The following is a 26216-nucleotide window of genomic DNA, read 5'->3' as shown; positions in this document are numbered from 1 at the left end:
TCATATGGCACATAGAATCCAACAGAAGTGTATTCTATATACTATGCCTAAGTTCAAATGGCATTTATAGAATGCGTGTAAACCTAAGCATATTCTAAAAAACCCATGAGTAAATTTAGGTGGGACTCATACAATACACTTATTTGTAATTTTTGGCCACTTAAGCATATTCTACAAACCACACGTAACTGCTTAACTTTAAGCATGGTTTCTAGAGTATGCCTAGGTGACTTTTTTTCACTGCATGAAATCTTCCAGGAGTAGGGCTGGCAGCTTAGCCACTGTCCATGAATCATGTTTGTAACTTTCCTTCTAAACTCTGACCCTTTTTAATTTGGAAAATAAATGTAATAAGATAATTGTAGGAAATGATTCACCAAAACATTAAACAGAATGCAGTATGTTCATTCAACGTGTCATAATGTCATTTTAAATAACCTATATATGAAATTACCCTGGATGACATCCACCCTATTATTAGGCAATCAAAATGTCAAAGTTATAATGCTCACTGATCATGAAAAACCCTTAATCATATAAGTAAAACTAAATTCCTATTGGTTATTCAATGTTTCAACCACAGTTCACATGATGCTCATTTCGCAAAAGGAGGGAAAAAACTTTTGTATATAAGTGGTATGTTTTTGCAGACAAGATCTAAATCTGACAGAACCACTTTTATTCTCTACCTCTTCATACAGGCAAAGCAAAACATGGCTACCAAGGGTCGTAGAAGACAAAAGCCTGAAGAGAAAGAGTGTCAACAGGGACCAGGTGGTACCCCATGCAATGTAGAATTGTCGGTGTCTGATCGTAAGTTGTGTTTCATTATAAAATTGATCTTCAAAGAAATTACTTTTAAACTGGGCTGACCTATTGGCTTAGCAGTGCTGCACAATGTAATATAGAAGAACTAGATTTCATTTCCATGTCAAAATATATTTTCCTTCTCTTGCAGGCTAGAGGATAGACCTGGGTATCCAATGGAAGCAAATTGTTCCATTTTGAGCCCTTGCATATTGACCCAGTTGAGGACTGTCTATGTGATGATCAGACAGGTTGGGTTGGGAAAATAATTTAAAGTGGGAGAAAAATACCTGGGTATTTACAAATAATAGAGGCAATTCTATAAGCTGGTGCCTAAATAGTACACCGAGTTTATAGAGTACTAGTGCTTATACATGTAGCAACTATGCATGTGAGTGCTAAGAACTATTCTATAAACAGTGCACCTAACTCACATAGGGATGCTGTTACTAAAATGCACTAGAATCTAGGCTTAACATGTGGTAACACAGGATTTTATTGCATACTAATCTCAGATTCAATGCAGCACTTTTGGAGGTTTTAAAAACATATTTTATTGCACGTTGTATACAAATATTTTCATTAGTGCATGGTACCTGCACAGAGATAACAAGAAAGCACTTACTGTTTCCTATTTAGAAGGCACTAAATGCTCCCGTGTTAAATCTGCATTAGCCAGATTCCCCCAGATTCTATATAATGCATGGTGAGTAGCTCAATTTAAAGTGGGCAATTTACATGTGCTACTTAATTGGGTAACAAGTCAATCAGTGATGATAATTGGCTGATAACAGCCAATTATCATCACTAATAGGAAATAATTGGAATTTACGCGTGCTTCTTTTTAGGTGTATTCTAAAAATAGGCACGTAAATTCTAAAGCATGTCACTGAAAAGGGAGTAAGGCCATGGGAGGAATATGGACATGTCAGTTTTGGTACTCAAATTGCACGCATTGTTATAGAATTCAGGGAAATGCGCCTACATTCATGTGCAGGTATTTACACCAGATTTTCAGTGGCGGAAATGGCCATACCTAAATGTAGGTGCATTCTTCAGCCCTATTCGCTATTCTACACACTGCGACTAACTTTAGGCACTTTATTACATGAACCCCTCCCAAAAATATTTATTAAAAATCAGTAACATGCTGGTTAGCATGCTCCAACAGGCAAAATACTGCAAAACATTTTAATGTATTTCTGCAATAGCCAGTTTGCACATGTTAACCACCCATTAAGGGCTTAACACCCTTTAGTAAAAGGGTCCCTTAGTATGCAATTTTCGGGGGGTGAATGGAGCGTAGGCTTGTCATGGACATGATTCCAAGCTGCACAGGGAATTTATAGAATAATATCAGTTTAACACATTGCACTGTAAACTGAGATGTACCCACTTACATCAGCCATTGACCTGTTATAAGTAGGCATGCCCTACCTTTGGTGCTCCAGTATAGCTTTGCACTCATATTCTGTAACAGCTTACTTAATTTTAGGCAGACCCTTAAGCTGTTATAGAATTAGTGCTAAGTGTGCCCCTCTGTGGCACCTAAAAATGAGGTGCCAATTTATAAAATTACCATCAAAATCTTTTGGTGCAAAATCCCAACCCTATTTTTCACCGAGCTGGAAGCCCAAAGGAACAGGAAGAAATTATTAGACCAAAAAAAAAATAAAAAGTTTAAAAACTACTGTTACTAAATCATTTTAAACTACAATCCACTGCAAGGGTGATCTTGAAATCAAGGGCGTAGCCAGACAGCAGATTTTGGGTGGGCCCAGACAAGAAGCGGGTGGGTACCAACTGTTCTCCCCCCCACACACACACATACAGTATGCTAAAAAAATATCTCAGCTGGTGGGAAAATGCTTCTCTCCACCTTGGTAGTCTGCAGCAGGCATGCGCTGAAAACTGAGGAAGTGGAAGTCTTGTCAGTCATAACCATTGGAGCAGACTCTGTGGGTGCTGTGGGTGCTTGAGCACCCCCAATATTGAGACAAATTTTTTGTTTGTGTTCAAGGAGGGGTCATTTCTATTGGGCTTAGCACCCCCAATAATTTTGAAAAGTTGGCTCCTATGGTCATAACTGAAACAATGACATCTGCTTGGCAGATTGGGATTGCATGGATACCCAATGTGGCAGGGTACCGTGATCTCTGGCAAATGGCCAAAAGTTACAACTGCCTTGGCTGTCCTAGCACAGGATTTCTCCAGCCATTCCTGCATGTCTCTTTAACTGGTCAGGTTTTCAGAATATGCACAATAAATATGCATGAGATAGATTTGCATGTGCTACTTCTATTGTATACAAATCTATCTCATACATATTCACCATAGATATCCTGAAAAACAGGTTGGATAGAGGGAACTTCAGAAATAGCAAGAGACATAGGGGCCCTTTTACTAAGGCACGCTGAAAAGTGGCCTGCGGTGGTATAGGCGCGTGTTTTGCATGCGTGCAGGTCCATTTTTCAGCATGCCTGGAAAAAGGCCTTTTTTTGTGGCTGAAAATGGACTTGTGTCAAAATTAAAATCAGTGCCTACCCACTTTCGGCCTGAGACCTTACCGTTACCCATTGACTTAGCGGTAAGGTGTCACATGCTAACCAGGCAGTAAGCGTCAGCGCATGTTAACTGCCGATTACCACCAGGTAAGTGCCACATGTAGAAAATAGAGAATATTTTCTACCACGTGTTTTGGACACACGTCAAAAATGGAATTACCACCCAGAGAACTCGGTAGCTGGGTGGTATAGTTCCAATTTGGCACATGTTGGACGTGCGTAGGCGCTTACATGCCTTAGTAAAAGGGCTCCTTAGTGATCTAGACCCAGGGCTTAAGAACTGGTATATGGTACTCTAAGAAAGCAATAAATGAAGATCCATTGCAAATTCAAGCAGAGAAGACACATGTTTCACAGAATCACAATCCTTATTTTGTTCTTTTTGTGGCCAGATGCTGACATATCTGACTACAGTGCTGAAGTCAGATTGAGCAGCAGCAACCAGAGCTCAGAGGTCACACATGAACCTGATGATGCACAGCAAAACTTAGGTCATACCCAGGATCGTAAGTTTTATTTACTTATAATATTTACTTATCAGTAAGTTTAAAGGTTGCCTTGTAATCTTTGAGAAGGTCTGATTTAAAAAAAAGGGATGAGGAAAATTTAATGTGATGAACGCCATTATGATATTGACAATGTGATTTTATGAAATTGGTCATAGACCTGGAGGGTTTCTGTATTATCTTTTAAAATATCTTGACCTGGGCTTGGTTCAGTGATACAATAGCTTGTTTGTGCATTGCTACACTGCAGACCCAAAGTTAATCCACAAGCCTGGTTTCAATTTGTCAGGCCAACCATACTTTGGCATACTATCTAGCTTATTTTCGAAAGGGAAGGACGCCCATCTTCCGACACAAATCGGGAGATGGGCGTCCTTCTCCCGAGGTCGCCCAAATCGGCATGATCGAAAGCCGATTTTTTGCATCCTCAACTGCTTTCCGTCGCGGGGACGACCAAAGTTCACGGGGGGGGGGGGGGGGTGTCGGCAGTTTACCAAAGGCGGGACGGGGGCGTGGTTAAGAGATAGGCATCCTCGGCCGATAATGGAAAAAAGAAGGGCGTCCCTCGCGAGCATTTGGTCGACTTTACTTTGTCCCTTTTTTTTCACGACCAAGCCTCGAAAAGGTGCCTGAACTGACCAGATGACCACCGGAGGGAATCGGGGATGACCTCCCCTTACTCCCCCAGTGGTCACCAACCCCCTCCCACCCTAAAAAAAAAATTTTAAAAACATTTTTCCCAGCCTCTATGCCAGTCTCAAATGTCATACCCAGCTCCATCACAGCAGTATGCAGGTCCCTGGAACAGTTTTTAGTGATTGCAGTGCACTTCAGGCAGGCAGACACAGGCCTATCCCCCCCTACCTGTTACACTTGTGGTGGTAAATGTGAGCCCTCCAAAACCCACCAGAAACCCACTGTACCCACATGTAGGTGCCCCCTTCATCCATAAGGGCTATGGTAGTGGTGTACAGTTGTGGGGAGTGGGTTTTGGGGAGGATTTGGGGGGCTCAGCACCCAAGGTAAGGGAGCTATGCACCTGGGAGCAATTTGTGAAGTTCACTGCAGTGCCCCCTAGGGTACCCGGTTGGTGTCCTGGCATGTCATGGGGACCAGTGCACTACGAATGCTGGCTCCTCCCACGACCAAATGGCTTGAATTTGGTCATTTCTGAGATGGTCATCCTCGGTTTCCATTATCGCCAAAAACCGGGGATGACCATCTCTAAGGTCGACCTAAATGTTCAGATTTGGGCATCCCCGACCATATTATCAAAACGAAAGATGGACGTCCATCTTGTTTCAATAATACGGGTTTCCCCGCCCCTTTGCCGGAACGTCCTTAGAGATAGACGCCCTTAGGGATGGTCGTCCCCATTCGATTATGCTCCTCCACGGAGCCACAGTAGAAATGGGGTCAATGAAGCAATGACACATATTGGCAGGACTAAAGATGTATGCGTGCCATATTTTGGATGCAGCAAACAGTGACGATAGCAAAATAAGATGAACAAGGAGAGTGTGTTGATAAATTCAAAACTACTTCCGTCAAAAATGTCTATTTTAGTCAATGTCCATAAACATATCCATGATAAGATATAGAATTCTAACAGTGCATCCATACAGTGGAGAAAAGACTCATTCATGCATAACATGGAATACAAAGACTCAAAACGGCCATGTTTTGATGTCAATGCCTGTGTCAGGAGTTGCACAATCCTCATGATATGTGTCACTGTGGATGCAGTCAGGTTTATGGTATCTGGATAAAGCCTTTTTACACAATGCCTGGGCTAATATATGGATAGTACGATTGCTTTGCTGGCAGTATCTCTTTAGCTCAGTCAAGAAACCTAAACTAAATGGATAACTTATCCTGATTGCCACAGCTGGACTACTGCAATCTGGCATATTTGGGCCTTTTGTGGAAGAACAATGCAAGATTTCAACTGTTTCAGAATACAGATGTTAAAATGATTAAAAATGGCTAAGAAATGAGAGAGATCTATGCCACTATTGGTTGAGCTCCCAGGGGATGCACTGCAGAAAGCTATGAACAAAGCTTTACCAATTAATCAATTATACATTAGACTCACTGAATGTTTGGGGTTTTTTTTCTATTCTTTCTGCACAGATGCAATCAACCAGGCTGGCAATGTTGGAGGACAGTCACAGTGCTCAAACGTTCAAGTAGAGAACCGATGCAGACAGCCAGGCCAAAACCAGAACCGTGAGTTTTCTTCATAATATTAATAATTTCTAGAAAAGTAGGCTTAAAATAACTGAAATATTTGGAGAAATTTCTAAATAGCATGTTATGGTGAGGAAGACTGAATTTATTTTTTGAGGTATGATTGATTAAATTGTACCCCAAATGGCCATCATCTTATTTTTAGCTTTCACAGTAACTTTTGTGCTTTTTGTTGCATCAGATATATCAACCCAGATCCTATTCACTAAATAGCAGAAACGAGATGATACTGTATGCAATCAAGTTATCCCAAGGAATATATATACATATTCAAACACATCCAGGCTAATTTTAAAATGATCAAAACAAGTGGCTAAGAAATGGGACAGAAACATGTCACTACTTGTTGAGCTCCATTGACTCCCTAGGGGTGAACCTTGGGAAGCTGTGAATCAATCATACAATATTAGAGACTCACAAAATATTTATTTCTATTCTTTCTACTCTGCTTAGAGACGGATATAATCAACAAAGGTGGTAATGATGGAGGACAGTATTATCAGCAGTCACAACATTCACAGGTTCCAGCAGAGAACACATGCAAACAGCCAGGCCAGAGCCGTGAGTTTTTCTTCATAATATTAACAAGTTCTATAAAAGTAGACTTAATATAGCTATAACAACTGGGGCACGTTTTCAAAGCACTTAGACTTACAAAGTTCCATAGTTTACCATGGAACTTTATAAGTCCAAGCGCTTTGAAAGTATGCTGTGAAATTTCTAAATAACAAGTTGTGGTGAGGAAGATGGACATCATTTTTTGAAGTGTGAATTGTGCATATCCTATTAGCAGAAAAATATATTGATACTGTATGTAGTCAAGTTATCCCAAGGAATATCAAATACATCCATGCTAATTTCAGCCAGTTAGTCATTGGTTTAAAGTAACAGCTGGTGCTGGTGTTCAGCTTATTCTGTATATTGTTTTAAGGCAGTGATTCCCAAATGTTTTACAATGGCAGAACCCCTAAAATATATTTTCATATACCAAAGAACCCACCACCACCACCCTCTGAGTCCCATCCAGCTTATGCTCCCCTTTCCCTTCCCCCAAGACCCATCTATCTTCCCCTCCTGCCCTCCCCTATATTCTAGCATCTCAGGGGTTTCTCTCTCACCCTCCTCCCCTAGGTCCAATGTTTATCCCTCTCTCTCTCTTTTTCCCCCTTCTTATTTATGTGCTTTCAATTAAGATACATTACATAATCCATATCAGAAATCACATCATAGCCACTAAAAAACAAAGAAAAAGAAATATCCATTCTTATCAAAGAGGGAATGTGAAAACGTATAATGTTATCAGTCCACAATTATAGGAGAAAGGTAAAAATAAAGAGGATTAAAGCATAAAGAAATTTTTTATTAAGTAACTAAAGATATGGATGAGGCTGGATCAGAGATTAAATGAAACAAGGAGTTGTCTTGCTTATTCACTGAGGAGCCCTGGAATTCGTTCCAGACCCACGAAAAACAAACGCTATGAGCTGTGTAGGATCAAAGAAAATATATTGAACTCCTTGCAGAGTAAGAACACACTTGCAAGCATACCAGAATTTGAAGGAATCCCTCCTCAGCAATACCTGAGGCCTCAATAACAGAAATTGTTTTCTCTTCCTTTGAGTTACTCGGAAAACATCAAGAAACATTTGAGTATTGCAATTCATAAACAGCACATCTCTAACTTCATGAGCCATTTTCTATCTAAATCCATGGCTAACTGAACCAAAAGTGTTGTAGGAGTCACAACATCCACATCTGACCATCTTTTTCATGGTCCCCAAATTTGGCATTCCGCAAGGCTCGCCAATCTCACCATTCTTGTTCAACATCATGATGGCTCCATTAGTGAAATAATAGGAAGATGAGGACTTTAATTCATACATATATGCAGATGATATAACCATTTATATTCCTTTTGACAATCAGATCACAGAAATGCTTATTGAGAAAGGTCTAACTTTGATGAATGATTGGGCATCTGCTTTCAATCTCAAATTAAACAGGTAGAAAACCAAATTCCTAATAATCACAAGTCCGTTCACCCCCACCTTAAATAATAACTTCACAATCAACCAAATCACCCACCCATTAGAATCCAACTATTAATATACCTGTACAAAACTCCACTAAACTGTAATTCTCCCCTCAATTTGAGGTCTAAGGAAGCATGTATAACTTCTTCTTTGATTATTTTCTTTAACGTTTGTATTATGCTGTTTTTCTGTAACAAGTGATATGCTTGTAAGAAATTTGGAAATTTATGAATAAAAAAAAACAAAAAACTAAAAATACTAGGCTTTGCAATAGATCAACACCTAACCTTCGAAGATCAAGTAAGTGCAGTAACAACAAAGGTCTTTAGAACTCTATGGAAACTGGAGAATAAGACCTTATTTCCCAACTGAAACTTTTTGATCCCTTGTTCAGTCACTGGTACTCTCCCAGATTGACTACTGCAATGCTATTTACACTGGAAATAAAGAATTGTTAACAAAGAAAAAGCAAACTACACAAAATACAGCTGCCTGTTTGATATTCAAAGTTTCTAGATTTGAGAGGGCATCTCCACTATTAATCAGACTTCATTGACTCCCAATAAAGGTGAGGTCTAGTCTGTACCTTTATATTTAAAATACTTTATGAAATGACACCCGATTACATACAAAACTTGATAGATCTCCCAGTACAAAATGCTACCTTATTTTGCCTTTCCCTAAGTGGAAGAATATTAGGTACAAATCTATATTTACTTGCAGCTGCTTTTCATATTTAAGCACAAAATGGTGGAACTCTGAGAAATATGACATAATGATAATACCTATCCTTCCACAAATCCCTAAAAAACCTTCCTGTTCATAAAGTTTTTATCTCAAGATATTAATTAATTTTGGCATTGCCATTGATCATCATAATATTGCTCTAGTTGTAAAATTGTTCTCTCTCTTTGTAATCTTCAAATCTCACTCATTGTAATTCAGCTTTTGTAATATATGTAAGCCACATTGAATTGAAATTGGTTTTTTTTTTTTTTTTTGGGGGGGGGGGGATAGTGTGGGATATAAGAACCAATAAATAAATGAATAAATCCAAACTGTCCTAAGACACACTAGATGGTTGTGGAGATGAGGATACTTTCTTTTTAGCACTTGGAATATAGTAAACCTTGGAGCATGGAGGAATGGAAGTGTCTGGAACCTTTAAAAAATCAAGGAGGCATCGCTTAAACATATCATAAAATGAAAAAAAAAATTGGAAAATTGATCAGTCATAAATTTGAATGTCTGGCCATATTTTCAAATGTCTCTACCTTGTTTCTTAAATTAACACTTTGAAATTAACACTGTCTTTCATACAAATCTCTCCATGGGTTTTCAGGGCTCACAATTTCTCCTTTAAAGCCTCTTGATTTCCTCTCTAAATCAGACATTTTCTTCTTCAACACAAATGACGCTGTAGTCTAGCATCTCAGGTCTCTCTCTTCCACCCTTCACCCCTCCATCAAATGCTTCCCTCTCTGTTCCCTCCCTCCCACCACTCCACCCTCAATTTAGCATCACTCCTTATTTCTCAGACTGCCACCCTGCCGTACTCTCGATTCAGCATCTTTCCTCTCCCCCTAATACTGCTGCTTTGGAAGGGTCTAACTTTGATTTAGTTGAGCCAAAGAGGTCTGTGCCCATACTGCCTGGAAAGCAAAGACATTGACAGCATGCCTGTGCATGCTCCATTCATGGTATAGGTAGTAGTGTTGAATATATGGACAATACAATGACCATGCTGGAATGCACTGTTTAGTTTAGGCCTGCTATTCAGTAAACTCAAACTAATTGAATAGCCTGATAGCCACATCTGCATAATATTTGTGTGTTTTGAGAAAGAACAATGTTAGATTTCTACTGGTTCAGAACAGCTGTTAAAATGATTTTCAAATTGGGAGAGAGCTATGCTACTATAGGTTGAGCTCCAATGGCTCCTAGGGGATGAACCTCAGGAAGTTATGGATGAAGCTTTACCAACTAATCAATTATACAATAATAGAGACTCATAGAATGTTTCTTTCTATTCTTTCTACTCTACATGGAGACAGATGTAATCAACAAGGGCGACAATGAGGGAGTACAGTCACAGTGTTCAAAAGTTCCAGTAGAGAACCCATGCAAACAGCCAGGCCAGAACCAGCACCAGAATCAGAACCAGAACCGTGAGTTTTTCTTCATAATATTAACAATTTCTAGAAAAGTAGGCTTAAAATAACTGAAATATTTGGAGAAATTTCTAAGTAACATGTTATAGTGAGGAAGATTCAATATATTTTTTGAAGTGTGATTGAGTAAATTTTACCTCAAATGGCCATTATCATGTTATTTTTAGCTTTCACCTCAACCTCTATCCTATTCACAGAAAAATGTACTGGGTATCAGAAAAAAGGTCACATTATATGTGATCAGGCCTTCTCAAGGAATATCTGTTTATAATCAAACACATCTAGACCAATTTCTGCCAGTGCAGTAATTGGGTTAATGTAACAGCTAGTGCTTGTTAACATGTATATTCAATGCCACTATTGGCGTAGTTAGTAGTATTGAAAATTATGGATAGTATGATGACCATGCTGGTATTTCTTTAGTTTAGGCTTGCTAGTCATTCTACTGTTTCAGAACAGCTGTTAAAATGATTTAAAAAGGGGGGGGGGGGGGCTAATAATTGGGAAAGAGCTGTGCTACTGCAGGTTGAGCTCCAATGGGTCCCAGAGGATAAACCTCAGGAAGTTATGAATGAAGCTTTACCAACTAATCAATTATACAATAATAGAGACTCACGGAATGATTCTTTCTATTTTTTTCTACTCTACATAGAGACAGATGTAATCAAAAGGGTGACAATGATGGAGTACAGTCACAGTGTTCAAAAGTTCCAGTAGAGAACCCATGCAAACAGCCAGGCCAGAACCAGCACCAGAACCAGAACCAGAACCGTGAGTTTTTCTTCATAATATTAACAATTTCTAGAAAAGCAGGCTTAAAATAACAAAAGTTTCTAAATAACATCTTGTAGTGAGAAAGATTGAGTTTATTTTTTGAAGTGTGATTGAGTAAATTTTACCTCAAATGGCCATTATCATATTATTTTTAGCTTTCACATCAACCTCTATCCTATTCACAGAAAAATGTACTGGGTATCAGAAAAGAGATCACATTGTACGTAATCAGGCTTTCTCAAGGAATATCTATTTATGATCAAACACATCTAGACCAATTTCTGCCAGTGTGGTCATTGGGTTAATATAACAGCTAGTGCTTGTTAATGTATATATTCAGTGCCACTCTTGGTGTAGTCAGTAGTATTGAAAATATGGATAGTATGTTGGACCATGCTGGTAAGCATCTCTTTAGTTTAGGCTTACTAGTCAGGAAACCTAAACAGATAATTTATCTTGATAGCCTCAGTTGGAGTACTAAGATTTAGAATATTTGGGCCTTTTGAGGAAGAATAATGCTAGATTTCAACTGGTTCAGAACACAGCTGTTAAACTGACAAAACAGAGCTAAGAAATAGGACAGAGTTATGTCACTATTGGTTGAGCTCCATTGGCTCTCAATGGATTTAAGACTTACATTTGCTTACTATAGCACATAACTATATTTAGGGATTAGAACCAGTGTATGTTTACAATTTAGTGACTACATATATGCTAATGAGACCACTGAGATCTGTAGATCAGATGTTGTTAACCATACTATTAGTTAGGGACTGTAAATTATTAGCCATTAAACAATAGACTTTGAAAGGTCAAGTCCCATGTGAATAGAATACATTGCCAACAACATTGCATAAAGAAAGCCATATTATTTTTGGAAAAAGTTAAACATATGGAGGGGCATTTTCAATAGAATGTCCAAGTCAGAATTGGGAGGTCCTGCTCATATATAATATGCTTTGAATCAAATTTTGATAAAATCAAGCTATGCTATAAATTAAATTAAAATAGCAAATGAATATATCTGCTATCCAGATTATGTTCTGACCCTCACTCCTCCTGTAACCCAGCTTACAAAACAGAGATAATATCTGGCCATTTCTAAAAGGAACCACATAGTTGTACGTAGCAAGAAGGCATATAAATGGCAGTATTCAATTTTTTTACATACTTAAGTGGCCACTTGTGCACTTAAATAACCTCTTATAGAATATGGACTAGTGGAATAGTACGCATCATGATTTGATGATGTGTAATTTGCCAGTGGGTGTCACTTTGGACACAGTACAGGCAGGTATGTAAGTAAATTATAGAATAATTTATGTGTGTTCTATCAGACACCTAGGTGTAGACATTTATAATAGCTATAAGGCTGGTGTAATGATTGTGCATTGCATTGCATTTGCACATGTTTTCGGTGCTAGTATTCCATAATGAAAAGTAGGCATCTATTTTTCTTTATAGAGTAGGCCTGAAATGTCTTTGGTAGATACCCTGTTATTGAATTACCCTCTTAAGAATCTGAAAGGCCAGCTATTATCCATATATTTTGTAAAAATTAGGTGATTGCTGGCTGGCAGGGAAAAATGCCTCTTTTGAACAGGACACAATTATTCCCTGCTTTCTTCTGGACTACACACACATTTTTTTAATGTGTGTGCTTCCTTTGCTTTCAGACTGATAAATCATAGATAAATATTTAATTAGAAATTGCTGTTATTTACATAACAAAACAAAATGGTGCTAAATCGTAACAAGTATTTAAATTGTTTGCCATTCCTCAATTTCAGCAAATCATCCTGTGTCAGAGTGTCAGAACTGGGGCTCCTCTTCATCCTCTAAATCAGGTATGAACTGCTTTACTTTTATGATACCGTATGGTCATCTGAATAAAAAAAAGAGTTCAAAACATTAGTTTGGATTCTCTTAACATAAGTACATAAGTATTGCCATACTGGGAAAGACCAAAGGTCCATCAAGCCCAGCATCCTGTTTCCAACAGTGGCCAATCCAGGTCATAAATACCTGGCAAGATCCCAACACTTGCTGCTTGGCCATTTCTGGGGGAGCCTTTAATGCCACCCACTGAGGTGACAGTAGAGGCCATGGTGCTAAGCCGGCAGTAACCGGGCAGCAAGCGGCACTGCCCGATTACCGCCAAGTGCTGGGGGTGGGAACTACTGCCGAGCTGCTACAGTAACCTGGCAGTAGTTCCATTTTATTGAGCGGTAAGCCCGCTTTTTACCGCCGCTTTGTAAAAGGGACCCTTAGTGCACATCATCCTGGTGCCTAACTTTTTACAACCTTTTGAGAATTACCCCCACGTGTAAAGTAGGTACACTTTTCTAAAAGAGTGTGCACTATCCCCCTCATTCTATAACTTTAGTGCCTAATCGTAGGTGCTATTTGCACGCAAAAAATGATAGAATACTAGCACTTAGGCAGGTATGTGTACACATGTGCATAAGTGCTGTGTGCACACTCAGTGCTGTTCTATAAATGATGCTCCCAACTTGCTCAGCACATAAATGCAAGGGGGCATACACATGGGTGGAGCATGAGCAGTGCATAAGAGGAGCTGCCACTTATGCCTGTAACTTATAGAGTACTTAACATTGTTGTTCGCACAGTCCACCACACACATCTACCAACTGTGCATATATGAAATAACAAAATCACAAAAACAACAATATATTTTATGGAATAAATTATTTTGGTCACAGCTTTATTCATAATAATATTTATAACAGCTGTAAACCCACCAAACTTGGTGTCTCAATCCTCCCCAATCACCTCTCTTTTTTTTTTAAACTCCAAATCCTACTGCTTCAAAACAGCCCTAACAACTTACTTCAAAATATCATTATTTCACCCTCATTTCATGCACTTTCCCTAAAATTAACCCCATCATATCCTCATATTTTTGGACTGTCTCAGTTAGTGTTAACACCTTCTCAGCTTAGTCTGAGAGGGTTTCTACATGTTATGTGCTAAAGTATTGCATTTAGGTGTGTGCATTTTTGGCTATTTTTGACATGGCATAAGTGGGTGTCTACAGATGCCAGTTTACACTAGTGTTCTATAATGGAATCTTGATGCCCAGATGCTGTTATAGAATTTGATGTCTGCACATTGCATCTAGGTGCTTAACTTTAGCACCCCGTTATAGAATTGCTCATAACATTGACATTCGCACATCAGTCAGTCTCTTACCACTCGACTCCTTATATATATTTTAAATAACACCACAATACTTTATTTGGAATAAAATTTGGCTGCAGCTTTATTCACCATATAGCAATATATAAACTCAATTCACAACTTAACCTTTTCCTTGACAACATTCAAGTCTTTTATCACCATGTTAACTTCCCAGAGCAGTTTAAGAGGGCTAAGCCATTCGGTAACGAAACTGGCTCTCACTTGCCACACATTACCCCATTAGCCCATGTGACTTACGGTGCCGTCCAGCCACATCATACTCGTGGCAGTTCCGCCCCCGAGTTCATCCATTCAATATCATTATCAAATATTCATTTAACCGCCTCTGGTGCCTCTTTATTCCCATAAAACAGGCCTTTACTTACAAGCTGCTACCGGTCTCCCAGACTCTACCTCTACACCCTCCCCACACCCCCCTTTGTAAATACCCTTAGCCAACTACACCTCCTCCCTTCAAATTGCCACACCCCCCACAAAAAATGGGCGGGCTGGGAAGGGTCAGCAACTCACACCCTATCCACCCTTACCCACTCCTACCCACCCACATAATAATTTTGCCCGCCAAAACCCTTTTTCTTTCTCTCCTTCACTCTCTATTTCCTCCAATCATCCTCACCCTCGACTAACCAATCACCTTTCTTCCCCTTGTGGCTATCCTGCCTACCTCACACTTCTCACACTCACCCTTTCCCCCTCCCCCTATTCTTTCCCTACCACCCTTTTCTTTTAACCCTCCCTGACTTCGGCTTCAGTCAATGTTATCACCCCCGCAGTTTAGACTGTGAGGGTCCCCCTATATCCAAAGAGTGTGCACTCTTTCCCAATAATGTGTGCATGCATGCACAGGCATAATTTTATTTATTTATTGCATTTGTATCCCACATTTTCCAACCTCTTTGCAGGCTCAACGTGGCTTACAATGTGTAGTTATTAGTAGATAGTAGATCAGGAGATAACAGTGTTACATGGAAAGTAGCATGATCGAAATTCAGACAAGTTAATGTAAGTATAAAATATTACTGATAATAAGTAAGGTGGAGATGTCATAGAAAATAGCGTAGTCGGGGTTCAGACAAGTAGGTATAAGCAAGAACATTGTTGATAATAGGTAAGGTTGCTATGTATTACATTTCTAGTTATTGCTCTTATTGGTATGCTTTGTTGAATAGGTGGGTCTTCAGGGATTTGCGAAAGTTAGTTCACACATGTGCATACTATTGAGAAAAGTGCCACCTCTATCACAGTGTGCACTCTTTAAGAAAAGTATGTGCCCTCTTTGCACATAGGACTCAATTCTGTAAATGGCCTCAAATTATGGTGCCCGAAAAATGCACGCTAAGTGCTGCTCTATAAATGGCACTCCAAGTTGTTTACAGAATAGTGCTTAGAGCTGAGATCCATTCCCAATTGAACCCTGGTGTAAATCATCACACCTAAATTAGAAAAGGATCCCCTGAATTCTAGAACTGCCCTCGACCCGCCCATGCCCCTTCCATGGCCATGCTCCCTTTTCAGATCCGTACACATCTTTATAAAATACCGACTATAAAGATACAAGCGTGAATTGCAATTATTGATGATTAGCACCAATAATCCTTAGCACCCAATTATCAGCGCTAATTGGCTCGTTAAGCAATTAAATTGTGCGCACAATTTGGACAGGCACCAAAATTTGCATGCGCAATTTTGAGTGCTAGACATAGAATAACGGAGAATAGTATGCATTCTTTGAAAAGAGTGTGCAATCTTAAACATTTGTTTCAAGATAGGAAAAAAAATGGAAAAAGACAGCACAAAAACAGATGTGATATTGTATGCCTCCACTAATTCTATGGTTTATGTTTTAGGTGTACATTATGAAGATGACCAGAAACAGTGCCCAGGTACAGGAAAGAAGTAAAGATAGCAACACTAAGCAACAACTGTATCTATGAATGACAAAATTGCCTGACGGTTCTGAAGTTAAAAGATTGAATTTATGAAATTATTTATTCCAAGTCAAAATTTATCGATTACTTAAATACAATTTTCTGGTATATTAAAGCAACTTTACTGGCAAAAACCAAATCCTGTTTTTTGCAGGTCTTTTAATTCAAAATTTCCGATTGTATCATTTAAATTCATGGGATTTCTTTAAATTCTTATGATAATGGTCTGGGATCAAGATTCAATAAACTAAATTCATGGACAATTATCTGTGTTGTGGAGGCATTATTTACTATTACAATCATTGATTTTCAATTTTTGACCCACTGAGAGTATCATTAGACCATCCAATCAACTGGTCAGTAGGAACTGATCATCCTTTCAATCCTTCCTTGGTAAATCTGTTTTAACCCTAATATGGAACAATGCTTTCTAGCAAGCTTCAAGCCAGATTTGGTAGATGGATACTGCTGCTAATAATCATGACAGTTCATTTGGATGGTAAATAGATAAGCAGCTATTTTTCTGGCTTGACAGAAGCCCTGGAGAAACTCATCAAAGCCTTAGTTCATGTCCAAAACATGAACAGATTGAAATTATTGGAGTTTGCTAGGGAGATATCAGGCCAGTTGTCCATTGATGTTATCTCAGCCCTGCTGCAGAACTGGGCTATCCACTGACAAAAAGAGCTTCCACAATTTTTGCTTTTACCATAAAGGGAATGAGTAATGGTTTATAAAGGGATCTAAGGTCTCTGGAAAAGCACTTTCTCAAAACATTTCTCCATTTTTCTCATGCAAATAAAATGTGGTAATGATTGGGGACAGTTTACTGAGCACTATCGGCAAAAATACACAAAGCTCCATAATGCAGTTCTGTGCTAGCAGTTACTAGCATGAAGTGCTTAATGCAGTTCAATAAAAGGGACCCTACATTACTATCCAGCTTATTTTCAAAAGTGATCGCCGGCCATCTTCCGACATAAATCGGGAGATGGCCGGCAATCTCGGAAAAGCGGTAAAATCGGTATAATCGAAAGCTGCTTTTTTGACAGCATTGCCGCTTTCCAGTCGCCTCGTCGCCGAAGGTTCAAAGGGGCGTGTCGCCAGCGAAGCAAAGGCGGGACGTGGGCGGGCATGGACGTGGCTACCAGATGGCCGGCTTTCACGGATAATGAAAAAAAAAGCGGCGTTAAGCAGTATTTCGCTAGGTTTACTTGGCCCTTTTATTTTCACGACCAAGCCTCAAAAAGGTGCCCCAACTGACCAGATGACCACCGGAGGGAATCAGGATAACCTCCCCGTACTCCCCCAGTGGTCACCAACCCCCTCCCACCCAAACAACAAACAAAAAAAAAACTTTTTTGCCAGCCTCTATGCCAACCTCAAATGTGATACCCAGCTCCCAGACAGCAGTATGCAAGTCCCTGGAGCAGTTATTAATGGGTGCAGTGCACTTCAGGCAGGCAGACCCAGGTCCATCCCCCCCTACCTGTTACACTTGTGGTGGTAAGTGTTGAGCCCTCCAAACCGCCCCCCCAAAACCCACTGTACCCACATGTAGTGCCCCCCTTCACCCATAAGGGCTGTGGTAATGGTGCAGAGTTGTGGGGAGTGGGTTTTGGGGGGATTTGGGGGGCTCAACACCCAAGGGAAGGGAGCTATGCACCTGGGAGCAATTTGGCTATTTTTTAAACATTTGTAGAAGTGCCCCCTAGGGTGCCCGGTTGGTGTCCAGGCATGTCAGGGGGACAAGTGCACTACAAATGCTGGCTCCTCCCACGGCCAAATGCCTTGGATTTAGCCGGGGTTGAGATGGCCACTTTTATCTTCCATTATCGCTGACAAACAAAAGCGGCCATCTCAAACCCAGCTAAATCTATGGCATTTGGCCGGTTCCAACCATATTATCAAAACAAAAGATGGCCGGCCATCTTTTTCGATAATACGGTTCCGGCCAGCCGTTACGCCGCCGCCAAAATAGATTGCCGGCGATCTATTTCGCTGGCGACGTTCAATTATGCCCCTCCTCGTTGCACTAAGATTTTGCACCTACATGAGATTAACTGCAAAAGTTAAGTCACATTAGGTAAAAAAGAAAAATCTATTTGGTCCTGTTGGGAGTATTGCCAGCTGCTGTACAGTTAAAGTTCACTCTCACATATTAACTGCACGGTTGGAATTACTGTTCCTCGAGGTTAGAATAACTGTTCCACAATATCCGTTAACAATGGCAGCTGCAAAACGCAATGCTCCCTGGTTAAACTGTAGACTTTTACCAGCTGATATTCAAATTGATTTAAGGGGCCGTCTAACCACCAATACTCAGGGGCAGTTAACTGATTCATGCCTCTGAATATTTGTGGTTAGCACTTAGGGCGTTCTAGAGGCAGAGTTGGCACTTATTTATTTACCGCCTGTTTGAAAGAATTCATTCGAGGTGGTGTACAGTAAGAATAAATCAAACATAAGCAATAGACAATTACAGCAGTAAAAATATTAAAATAACAATACAAAGTATGGCATAGTATACTACTTACAATGTCAACACAATACATACTAGAACATTTTAATAGACAGCGTTGGGTATAAGCAAAGATGGAACATATAGGGGCCCTATTACCAAGCTGCGGGAAAAAGGGCCCTGTGCTGGCAGCAGGGGCTGTTTTTCTCGTGCTTCAGGGCCCTTTTTACTCTAGTGAGTAAAAAAGCCCCCAGCACACATGGCTAAACGGTAAAAGAACCCTTACCGCATGTCCATGTGATGAGGAGCCCTTACCGCCACCCACTGAGGTGGCAATAAGGGCTCATGTGCTAACCTGGCAGTAACCGGGCAGCACACGGCGATACCCAATTACCACTGGGGTACCGCTGGGGTTTCTTTTTCCTCTGGAAAATGGTGCGCACTCGGGGCGGGACTACTGCCACTTTGGGCCAGCGGTAGTCCTGAAAGAGTGAGCAGTAAGCCCATGTTGGGCTTACTGCCGCGCTGTAAAAGGGCCCCATAGAAAGATAAGAGTAAGAGGCGTTAGAAAATAAAGTGACTAATTTAAAGAAAGTTGCAGATGAGGTCAGAGATGATTAAATGTTATCTCAGCTAGGGTAGGAGTGGATAAACATATCCTGCTGCAGTATGTGCTGCCTGTGTCACACCTTTTGTGTGTGAGACTAGGAAGTTAGTTATTTCTTCCATATGTGCTTAAGTGCCAATATTCATCCCTTGACCACGTAAGATAACCATTTAAATTGGGTAGCATAAATAATTCTTATCTTTAAACAGTTCAGCTTATGCTGTCAAGGGCTGAATATTGCACTTAACAGTATAAGCTTTAGAAGCCAACGCATAACCAGATATTCAATGCTGATTCCCAGGCATGGCCCGACATTAAATATCCTGGAATACAGTTGGTGGCGGATATAAAAACACTGGCCACTGCCGGCTGAATATTGGCCAGTTACTTTTTAAACTCAGCAAAGACAAACATGATACAAATCCTGTATTTTTTTTTTTTTTTACTCAGGCGTAATTCTTCCTTTGAAAACAGAATATTCATCAAAGCAGTTACTTTACATCTAAACAAGAAGGGCTCTTTAAAACACTGGCCTCATCTTTGCAGTGTCCAAAACAGGAAAAGTAAAAAAAAACAAAAAACAAAACTGTAACCCCCCCCCCCCAGTGGTGAAGTGGAGAATTACAATAAATAAATATATAGTTGGATAGAAATGTCACAGTTTCGGGTTTGGTCCCCAAATAAACTCCACACAACCAAGGAATTTGACAAGAAAAATGTTAGATATTTTATTAAATAGTAAATAAATAGAAATGATATTAAACAGAAATGATACAAGAAATTAAATACTTTGCAATAAATTATAAAGGCAATAAGATAATCAAATTTACAATAAAAGTTACCAAGATCCTAACTCAACTTCTGCAATAACACAAGACATCCCAAACATTTACACAAACCTGATTGTTACTTCGCTCCTTTACTACCTCAGCTACTAAAATTCAGTTACTCTACAACAAGCACTTTCAAGGACTACAGCATCAGATAAGTAGACGTGGAGGGGCATAATCGAACGCGAACGCCTATCTCCATGGGCGTCTATGTCCGAAAACAAGTACGTGAAGAGGCGGGACAGACCGTATTTTTGAAAAAATGGACGTTTTTCAGCTGGGCTTTTGTTTTTTTTTTTTGTGATAATGAAAACTAAAAACTCCCAGCTCAAAAACGTCCTAATCCGAGCCATTTGGTCGTGGGAGGGGCCACGATTCATAGTACACTCGCCCCCCCTGACATGCCAGGACACCAACTGGGCACCCTAGAGGTCAGTGCAGTGGACTTCAGACAACGCTCCCACATGCATTGCTCCCTTACCACGGGTGCTGAGCTCCCAACCCCCCTCCCCCAAAACCCACTACCCACAAATGTACAACACTACCATAGCTCTTAGGGGTGAAGGGGCACCTACATGTGGGTACAGTGGGTTTTGCAGACCTCCCATTTACCAGCACAAGTGTTACAGGTAGGGGGGGATGGGCCTGGGTCCGCCTGGCTGAAGTGCACTGCAGTACCCACTAAAAGTGCTCCAGGGACCTGCATACACGCAGCCCTCTAGGACTTGTTGCTGCTATATAACATTGGCACACCAGTTGACACCTGAAGACTAATCTCTCCGAAAACGTCCTTTATTGGAATAAGCACGCTTACTCACAGTTAACTGCAGATCAGAGGTTGTGCCCCACTGGTACCACTCCCTGGTACTGAGATGAGCAGTAGGTCAGAGCTGGCAGAATGGTGTACAATGCCCTCTTTCAGACAAATTCAAGGTAAGAACTAAGTTCTGTAACGTGGCTAACATGTGAAAGGGATCTAAAACTGGCTTACAAAAATGGCCACTACCTCATGGACTACCGGAAACAAAACAGGGCACACTCTGACCCAGTAAGCAGGGGGAAAAGCACCATGGGAATAGAGCCTACCAACTACCAACATCGTGAGCATTTGCCACAAGCTAGTGGAATCACGGAGCCCAATACCGTACACCCACCACGATGCATTGCTGATGTGACTCTGCAGTGCGCATAACAGAAAAGGTGTCACACTCACCCGAGAGCCACATCAGAACCAGGGAAAGGCTGTCAGAGGATAGAACACATTCTGCTGTCATGGAGGTGGGTATGGCATTTGAGGCTGGCATAGAGGCTGGAAAAAAGTTTGTAAAGTGGGGGGTTTTTGGTGGGAGGGTGTTAGTGACCACTGGGGGAGTCCGGGGAGGTCATCCCCGATTCCCTCCAGTGGTCATCTGGTCAGTTGGGGCACTTTTTTGGGACCTGTTCGTGAAAAAAAAGGGCCAAAAAAAAGTGACCCAAAATCGCGGTAAAAACGCCTTTTTTTTCGATTATCAGCTAAAGACGCCTATCTCTCCTCGGCCGATAACCACGCCCCAGTTCTGCCTTCACCACGCCTCCAACGTGCCCCATCAACTTTACCCGTTTCCGCGATGGATTGCAGTTGGAAACGCCCAAAATCGGCTTTCGATTATACCGATTTGGGCGCCCACGGGAGAAAGCCACCCATCTCCCGATTTGGGTCGCAATATAGGCGTTTTTCTCTTTCGATTATAAGCTGGACAGCTATCTTTTCCTTAATGTAGTTCAAATCCTGTCCCTTAGGGACCAGACTCTTTATTCCCCAAATCTTTATTTTCTTTACAAACCTCAGTGGGCTCCCGTACACCCAGACGTTCCTCAGGTAAGTATTTCACAGTGGGTGTATACAGATTGTATACCCAAACCTGAGACTTCCTTACTGGAATAAATTTGTGTGCGCACAATGACATTACCGATATATTGAGTCAAGTCTTCACTAGCATCGCAGCTGTCTTGCATTGGGTACCTTGGTTGCTTCCACAGTCACATTTCCTTGGGTGACGGTGTCAACTCACCAGCTCAGGAACTCCAGTGTACCTACTATCCTGAGTCAAAAAGAACTAAAAAAAAAACCCCTTGACTCCCTGTCCTCGGTGTAAACACCCTAACCTCAGTATCTCCTTTGGCAACAGGGGCTTCTTAACTAACTAAATTTAAATAAAAGGATAAGGAAGGGGAATTCCTATCTAGCCCGCCCAACACATGTCCCCTTTTCTTTTTCTTTTACTGTTTTCCCTTTCCATCTGCTCTATGACTACTACTTGAACTGACAGACAGCTAAACCAAATCCTCTAGAGGCAGGCCCCTAGCTGTAGGCATCCACAGTGGCAGGCTTTAAGATCAGAGCTCTCAGGGCAGGTTTATTCCTCGGGGGCAAGACTTTATGGCTCCAGGCTTTCTCTTCGGGTTAGGCACTTAGAATGGTAGGCCCCAGTGGCGTACCAAGGGGGGGCGGTGGAGGCGGTCCGCCCCGGGTGCACGCCGCTGGGGAGGTGCCGTGGCGCAAGCCTGTCGCCATGTCTCCGAGTTCGCATGTGTTCACTGCTCCCTCTGCCCCGGAACAGGTTACTTCCTGTTCCGGGGCAGAGGGAGCAGTGAACACATGCGAACTCGGAGGCGACAGGCGCGCACCGTGGCACCCCCCCCCCCCCAGCGGCGTGCACCCGGGGGGGTTCGCGCTGCATCCGGGGGGGGGGGGCGCATCGGCGATCCACCCCAGGTGTCAGCCAGCGTCAGAACGCCACTGGTAGGCCCTTACACAGAATTCTGTATAGGTAGCCCCTCACACTGGCCGCCACTCCACTGCACGCTTCCTTTGAGTCTGGGCCCTCAGTTCAGGGGGGGTTCCCTCCTTTTCCTTCCTCTTCAGAGCAGGCATCTTCTTCATGGAACAGGCAGTCTCACGTCTGGCTTTTCTCTCTCAGGGTAGGAACATGCTGGTGAATACACAGAACGTTTTTCTCAGGGGTTCGGGCCCCAGCCACGTTGTTACCACACTGCTGCCTTCCAGCTTCTCGCTCTAGCCCAGCTCTCTTTGGCGCTGCCCCGGACTACACTGCTCCTTCTGGCCAAGGCTGATCCCAGCACAACTCTGCACTGCTCCTGTTGCAAATCTGCCCTGGTCTCAGAATGCACAACTTCTCAGTACAGGACCACTCTTCTTCTCCGCCTCACTCCCTCTGTCTGGGCTGGCCTTCCGCAGCTGCTACTGTCGCCTCTCCTCTCAGCTCCGGCTTGCCTATTTCCCTCCAGGCTAGCTCTGAACACCTTCATTCTTCCTCTTCTAGCCTACTTTGCTGCCCTGCCCTTCCCAGGACTCATCAGCTCTCTTCCTTTTCTCCCGGGACTCATCTGCAGGTCCTTCTCTCTTTCTGTCTCAGTCCTCCTTACAGCCCAGCGTTCCTTCTCCCGCAGCTCTTTCTCTCTGTCTCCTCACTGGACTTGTTTGCAGACTTTCTCCTTCAGCATACTCCTGCTCAGGGTTTGATTTTCTTCTACCCTCCAGCATGCAGCTGCTTCTTCCTGCCCAAACTTGCCCTTCTCTGTCTCAGCTTGCCTCTGGGCTCTGTATTCTTCCTGGGCTGCTCCGCCTCTCCTGTCCCCTGGATTGGCTTGAAATTCATATCAATCCAGGTGTCAGGCTGTCTCCTGCCTCCCTATTGGCTGCCTGCCTCCCCCCCCCCCCCCCCGGGCCTCCTCCTGATTGGCCTGATTCTTTTCAGCACATTTTGCTGTGGCCATCGCCTAGACCAGCTCCCCTGCCTGCTTTTGCCTGCTCTCTCATTCTCCTGTGACCCAGAGTTCAACTGCAGCACTTCCAGGTTCACAGGGAATTGCTAGCCCACCTTCCTGGACTCCACTGTAGCACCAGAAAGTGCCACAGCTTACTTTGCTGCTCCCCTGACTGCCTGCCTCTTTCCTCCCAAGGAGGAGGGGGGAGCTTCTGTGCAAGACGGAACTTGGAATTTCTGTAGCAGCATGTTAGGGATTTGGGCAGCATCTTTTTTTGGGAAAAGAGCAGAAACTGGGGGAAGACACCAGGTGAGGGTTGCAGCAAAATGGCTGCTGTGCTAGGAGCACTTAATTTTTGTAAAAAAACAAAAACAAAAAACTATCCTACCACATGGCTGCAGGCAGGCAATTATCTCCTGCAGGGCTTGCATTTCTTCTGGGAAAAAAACACTGTTGTTATGGTTGGTAGCAGCCACAGGTGGCAGGAGGAATTACCTGTTGTAGACAGGGAGTGTCCCACATAGATGCCAAGTTACTCAGTTCCAGGCTGGAGAGTTTTTGGCCAGTCCTGGTTTTGGGATTTGTAGTGCCTGATCCTGGCCATTGAAATCAGTGTTGCAAGTCCCATAATGCACCAGGATGGGGTGGTAAAAACTCCAGGTCTGTCCCAAAATCTTCCAGCCTGGAACTGGGTAAACTTGGTAGCTCTGGTTCCCTTCCCATCCCAGGCAGAATATAAATGGTTCCTGAGCACTTATGGATGATCCTCTCTCAAAAAGGAAGTGTTGTGATGGCCATCTTGGAATAGAGCATGTGACCCTGGTTTTACTATACTGGTAGCCATCTTTACTAGGGGAAAGTTTCTGACATTACTTCCTTCTCAGTTGCCATCTTGGAATAGGACAGGTGACCCTGCTTTTACTATATGGGCTGCACTGGTGGCCATCTTTAGTTGAGGCAAGTTTCTATTTATTTATTTATTGCATTTTTGTATCCCACATTTTCCCACCTCTTTGCAGGCTCAGTGTGGCTTACAATACATCATGAGTGATGGAAATACAATTTGTTACAATTTGATTATGGGTTACATGGTGAGGAATTATAAGAAGACAAAGTAATATAACATTATGAGGCAATAAGAACTATAGGATAACAACTTGAAGATAACTTCATGTGACATGACACATTTCTAGCTATGAGGGAGGGGTTCCATATGTGGTGAAGGTGCGTAAGATGAGAGTGCAAAAGGAAATATTATGAGACATTTCTAACTATATATAAGGAATTTATGTGTTTTGATCCTTGTGATATATTTTGTCAAAAAGATGGGTCTTCAGTAGTATGCGGAAGTTGGTTAATTCATGAATCTAACATCACTTCCTTCTCAGTGGTCATCTTGGAATAAGGCAAGTTGCCCAGCTTTTACTATGTAAGCTGTACAGGTGGCCATGATTAGCTGGGGCAGGTTCATGACATTGCTCACAGTAGACTTCCCCGACAGCCATGGGTTACATTGAATGAAGTGGTGAGGTGAATGGCTACTACAAAATGGTGACGAATGGGCTCAGTCTTGGTCTAGTTTTAAAGCAAAGGGTTGTGGCAATTGGCAAACAACAGCCAGGATACAATACCTATAGGAATGTGGATTGACTACAGATATAGAGTAAAACTAATTGTCCGTTTTAGTATCTCTCCCACAGCAACAACATACCACAGCAACACAACAAGCAGAGGACAAAAGCAGCTAAAGCAACAAGAAGCACAACACAGAGAAAGAAAACCACAATGCGAACACGGGGGTATCAGCTCAATGTACCAATGGTGCACCTAGGGTTCAGCAACCTCAACAACAGGAAGAGATGGAAGAGCTAATCACAGAGCTGAGGAAGCAGATATATCAGCATGGCATGGTGACAGTAAAACAGCTGCTGCAGAATATTGATAGCACACCTTCTACAGCCAGTGCTCCACCCCTTAGCTAATCCACAAGTCTTGCTGAATGATACTGCTAATCCAACGGTTTCCTCTCCAGTGGGTAAATCCTCAGATGACGCCGTGGCCCCAGCTGATTCCCTCCAGTCAGCGAAGACTGACAGGGATTCAGCACTGACTTAGGTGATTCATAATGCATTACAAACTTCTAAAAACAGTAGGTCAACACCAAATAATCTTGCATACATTACACCATGGAGAAAAATAACTGAGAGGGAATGCTCACGCGACGGGCGGGAAGGCCGCCGCACATGCGCGGTGCTCGCTGCATGCGTACCAGAAGACTCTGGCAAAACATTTTTT

The 26216-nt window shown here is 42.0% G+C and overlaps 1 protein-coding gene across 3 annotated transcripts; it reads left to right on the top strand.

Annotated features, from left to right (window-relative positions):
- Nucleotides 1–643: 643 nt before the first annotated feature.
- On the top strand, nt 644–16521 carry LOC115470285 (putative uncharacterized protein DDB_G0288537). 3 transcript variants are annotated; one of them, XR_003942165.1, is made up of 8 exons: nt 645–813; nt 3764–3877; nt 6011–6106; nt 6581–6688; nt 10215–10328; nt 10984–11102; nt 12896–12952; nt 16175–16203. XR_003942165.1 is itself a non-coding variant. In XM_030203306.1 (7 exons), the coding sequence occupies exons 1-7, from the start codon at nt 714–716 to the stop codon at nt 16225–16227; spliced, it is 642 nt and encodes a 213-aa protein (XP_030059166.1). In that variant the 5' UTR covers nt 645–713; the 3' UTR covers nt 16228–16521. The 3 variants fall into 3 exon arrangements, 2 of the variants coding, with proteins under 2 accessions (XP_030059167.1, XP_030059166.1); XM_030203306.1 differs by lacking the exon at nt 10984–11102 and having other exon boundaries at nt 16175–16521; XM_030203307.1 differs by lacking the exons at nt 6581–6688; nt 10984–11102 and having other exon boundaries at nt 644–813; nt 16175–16521.
- Nucleotides 16522–26216: the final 9695 nt, after the last annotated feature.

The sequence above is a fragment of the Microcaecilia unicolor genome, chromosome 5 (genome assembly GCF_901765095.1).
Source record: "Microcaecilia unicolor chromosome 5, aMicUni1.1, whole genome shotgun sequence".
NCBI lineage: Eukaryota > Metazoa > Chordata > Amphibia > Gymnophiona > Siphonopidae > Microcaecilia > Microcaecilia unicolor.
This window is presented reverse-complemented; position numbering and strand designations above follow the sequence as displayed.

What these genes read in the sequence shown, in the direction of transcription:
- LOC115470285 (XM_030203306.1), top strand. Translation starts at nt 714, where the DNA reads ATGGCTACCAAGGGTCGTAGAAGACAAAAGCCTGAAGAGAAAGAGTGT. An exon ending in CTTAGGTCATACCCAGGATC is followed by an intron (nt 3,878 to 6,010) that starts GTAAGTTTTATT and finishes CTTTCTGCACAG; the next exon opens with ATGCAATCAACCAGGCTGGC. An exon ending in CCAGAATCAGAACCAGAACC is followed by an intron (nt 10,329 to 12,895) that starts GTGAGTTTTTCT and finishes CCTCAATTTCAG; the next exon opens with CAAATCATCCTGTGTCAGAG.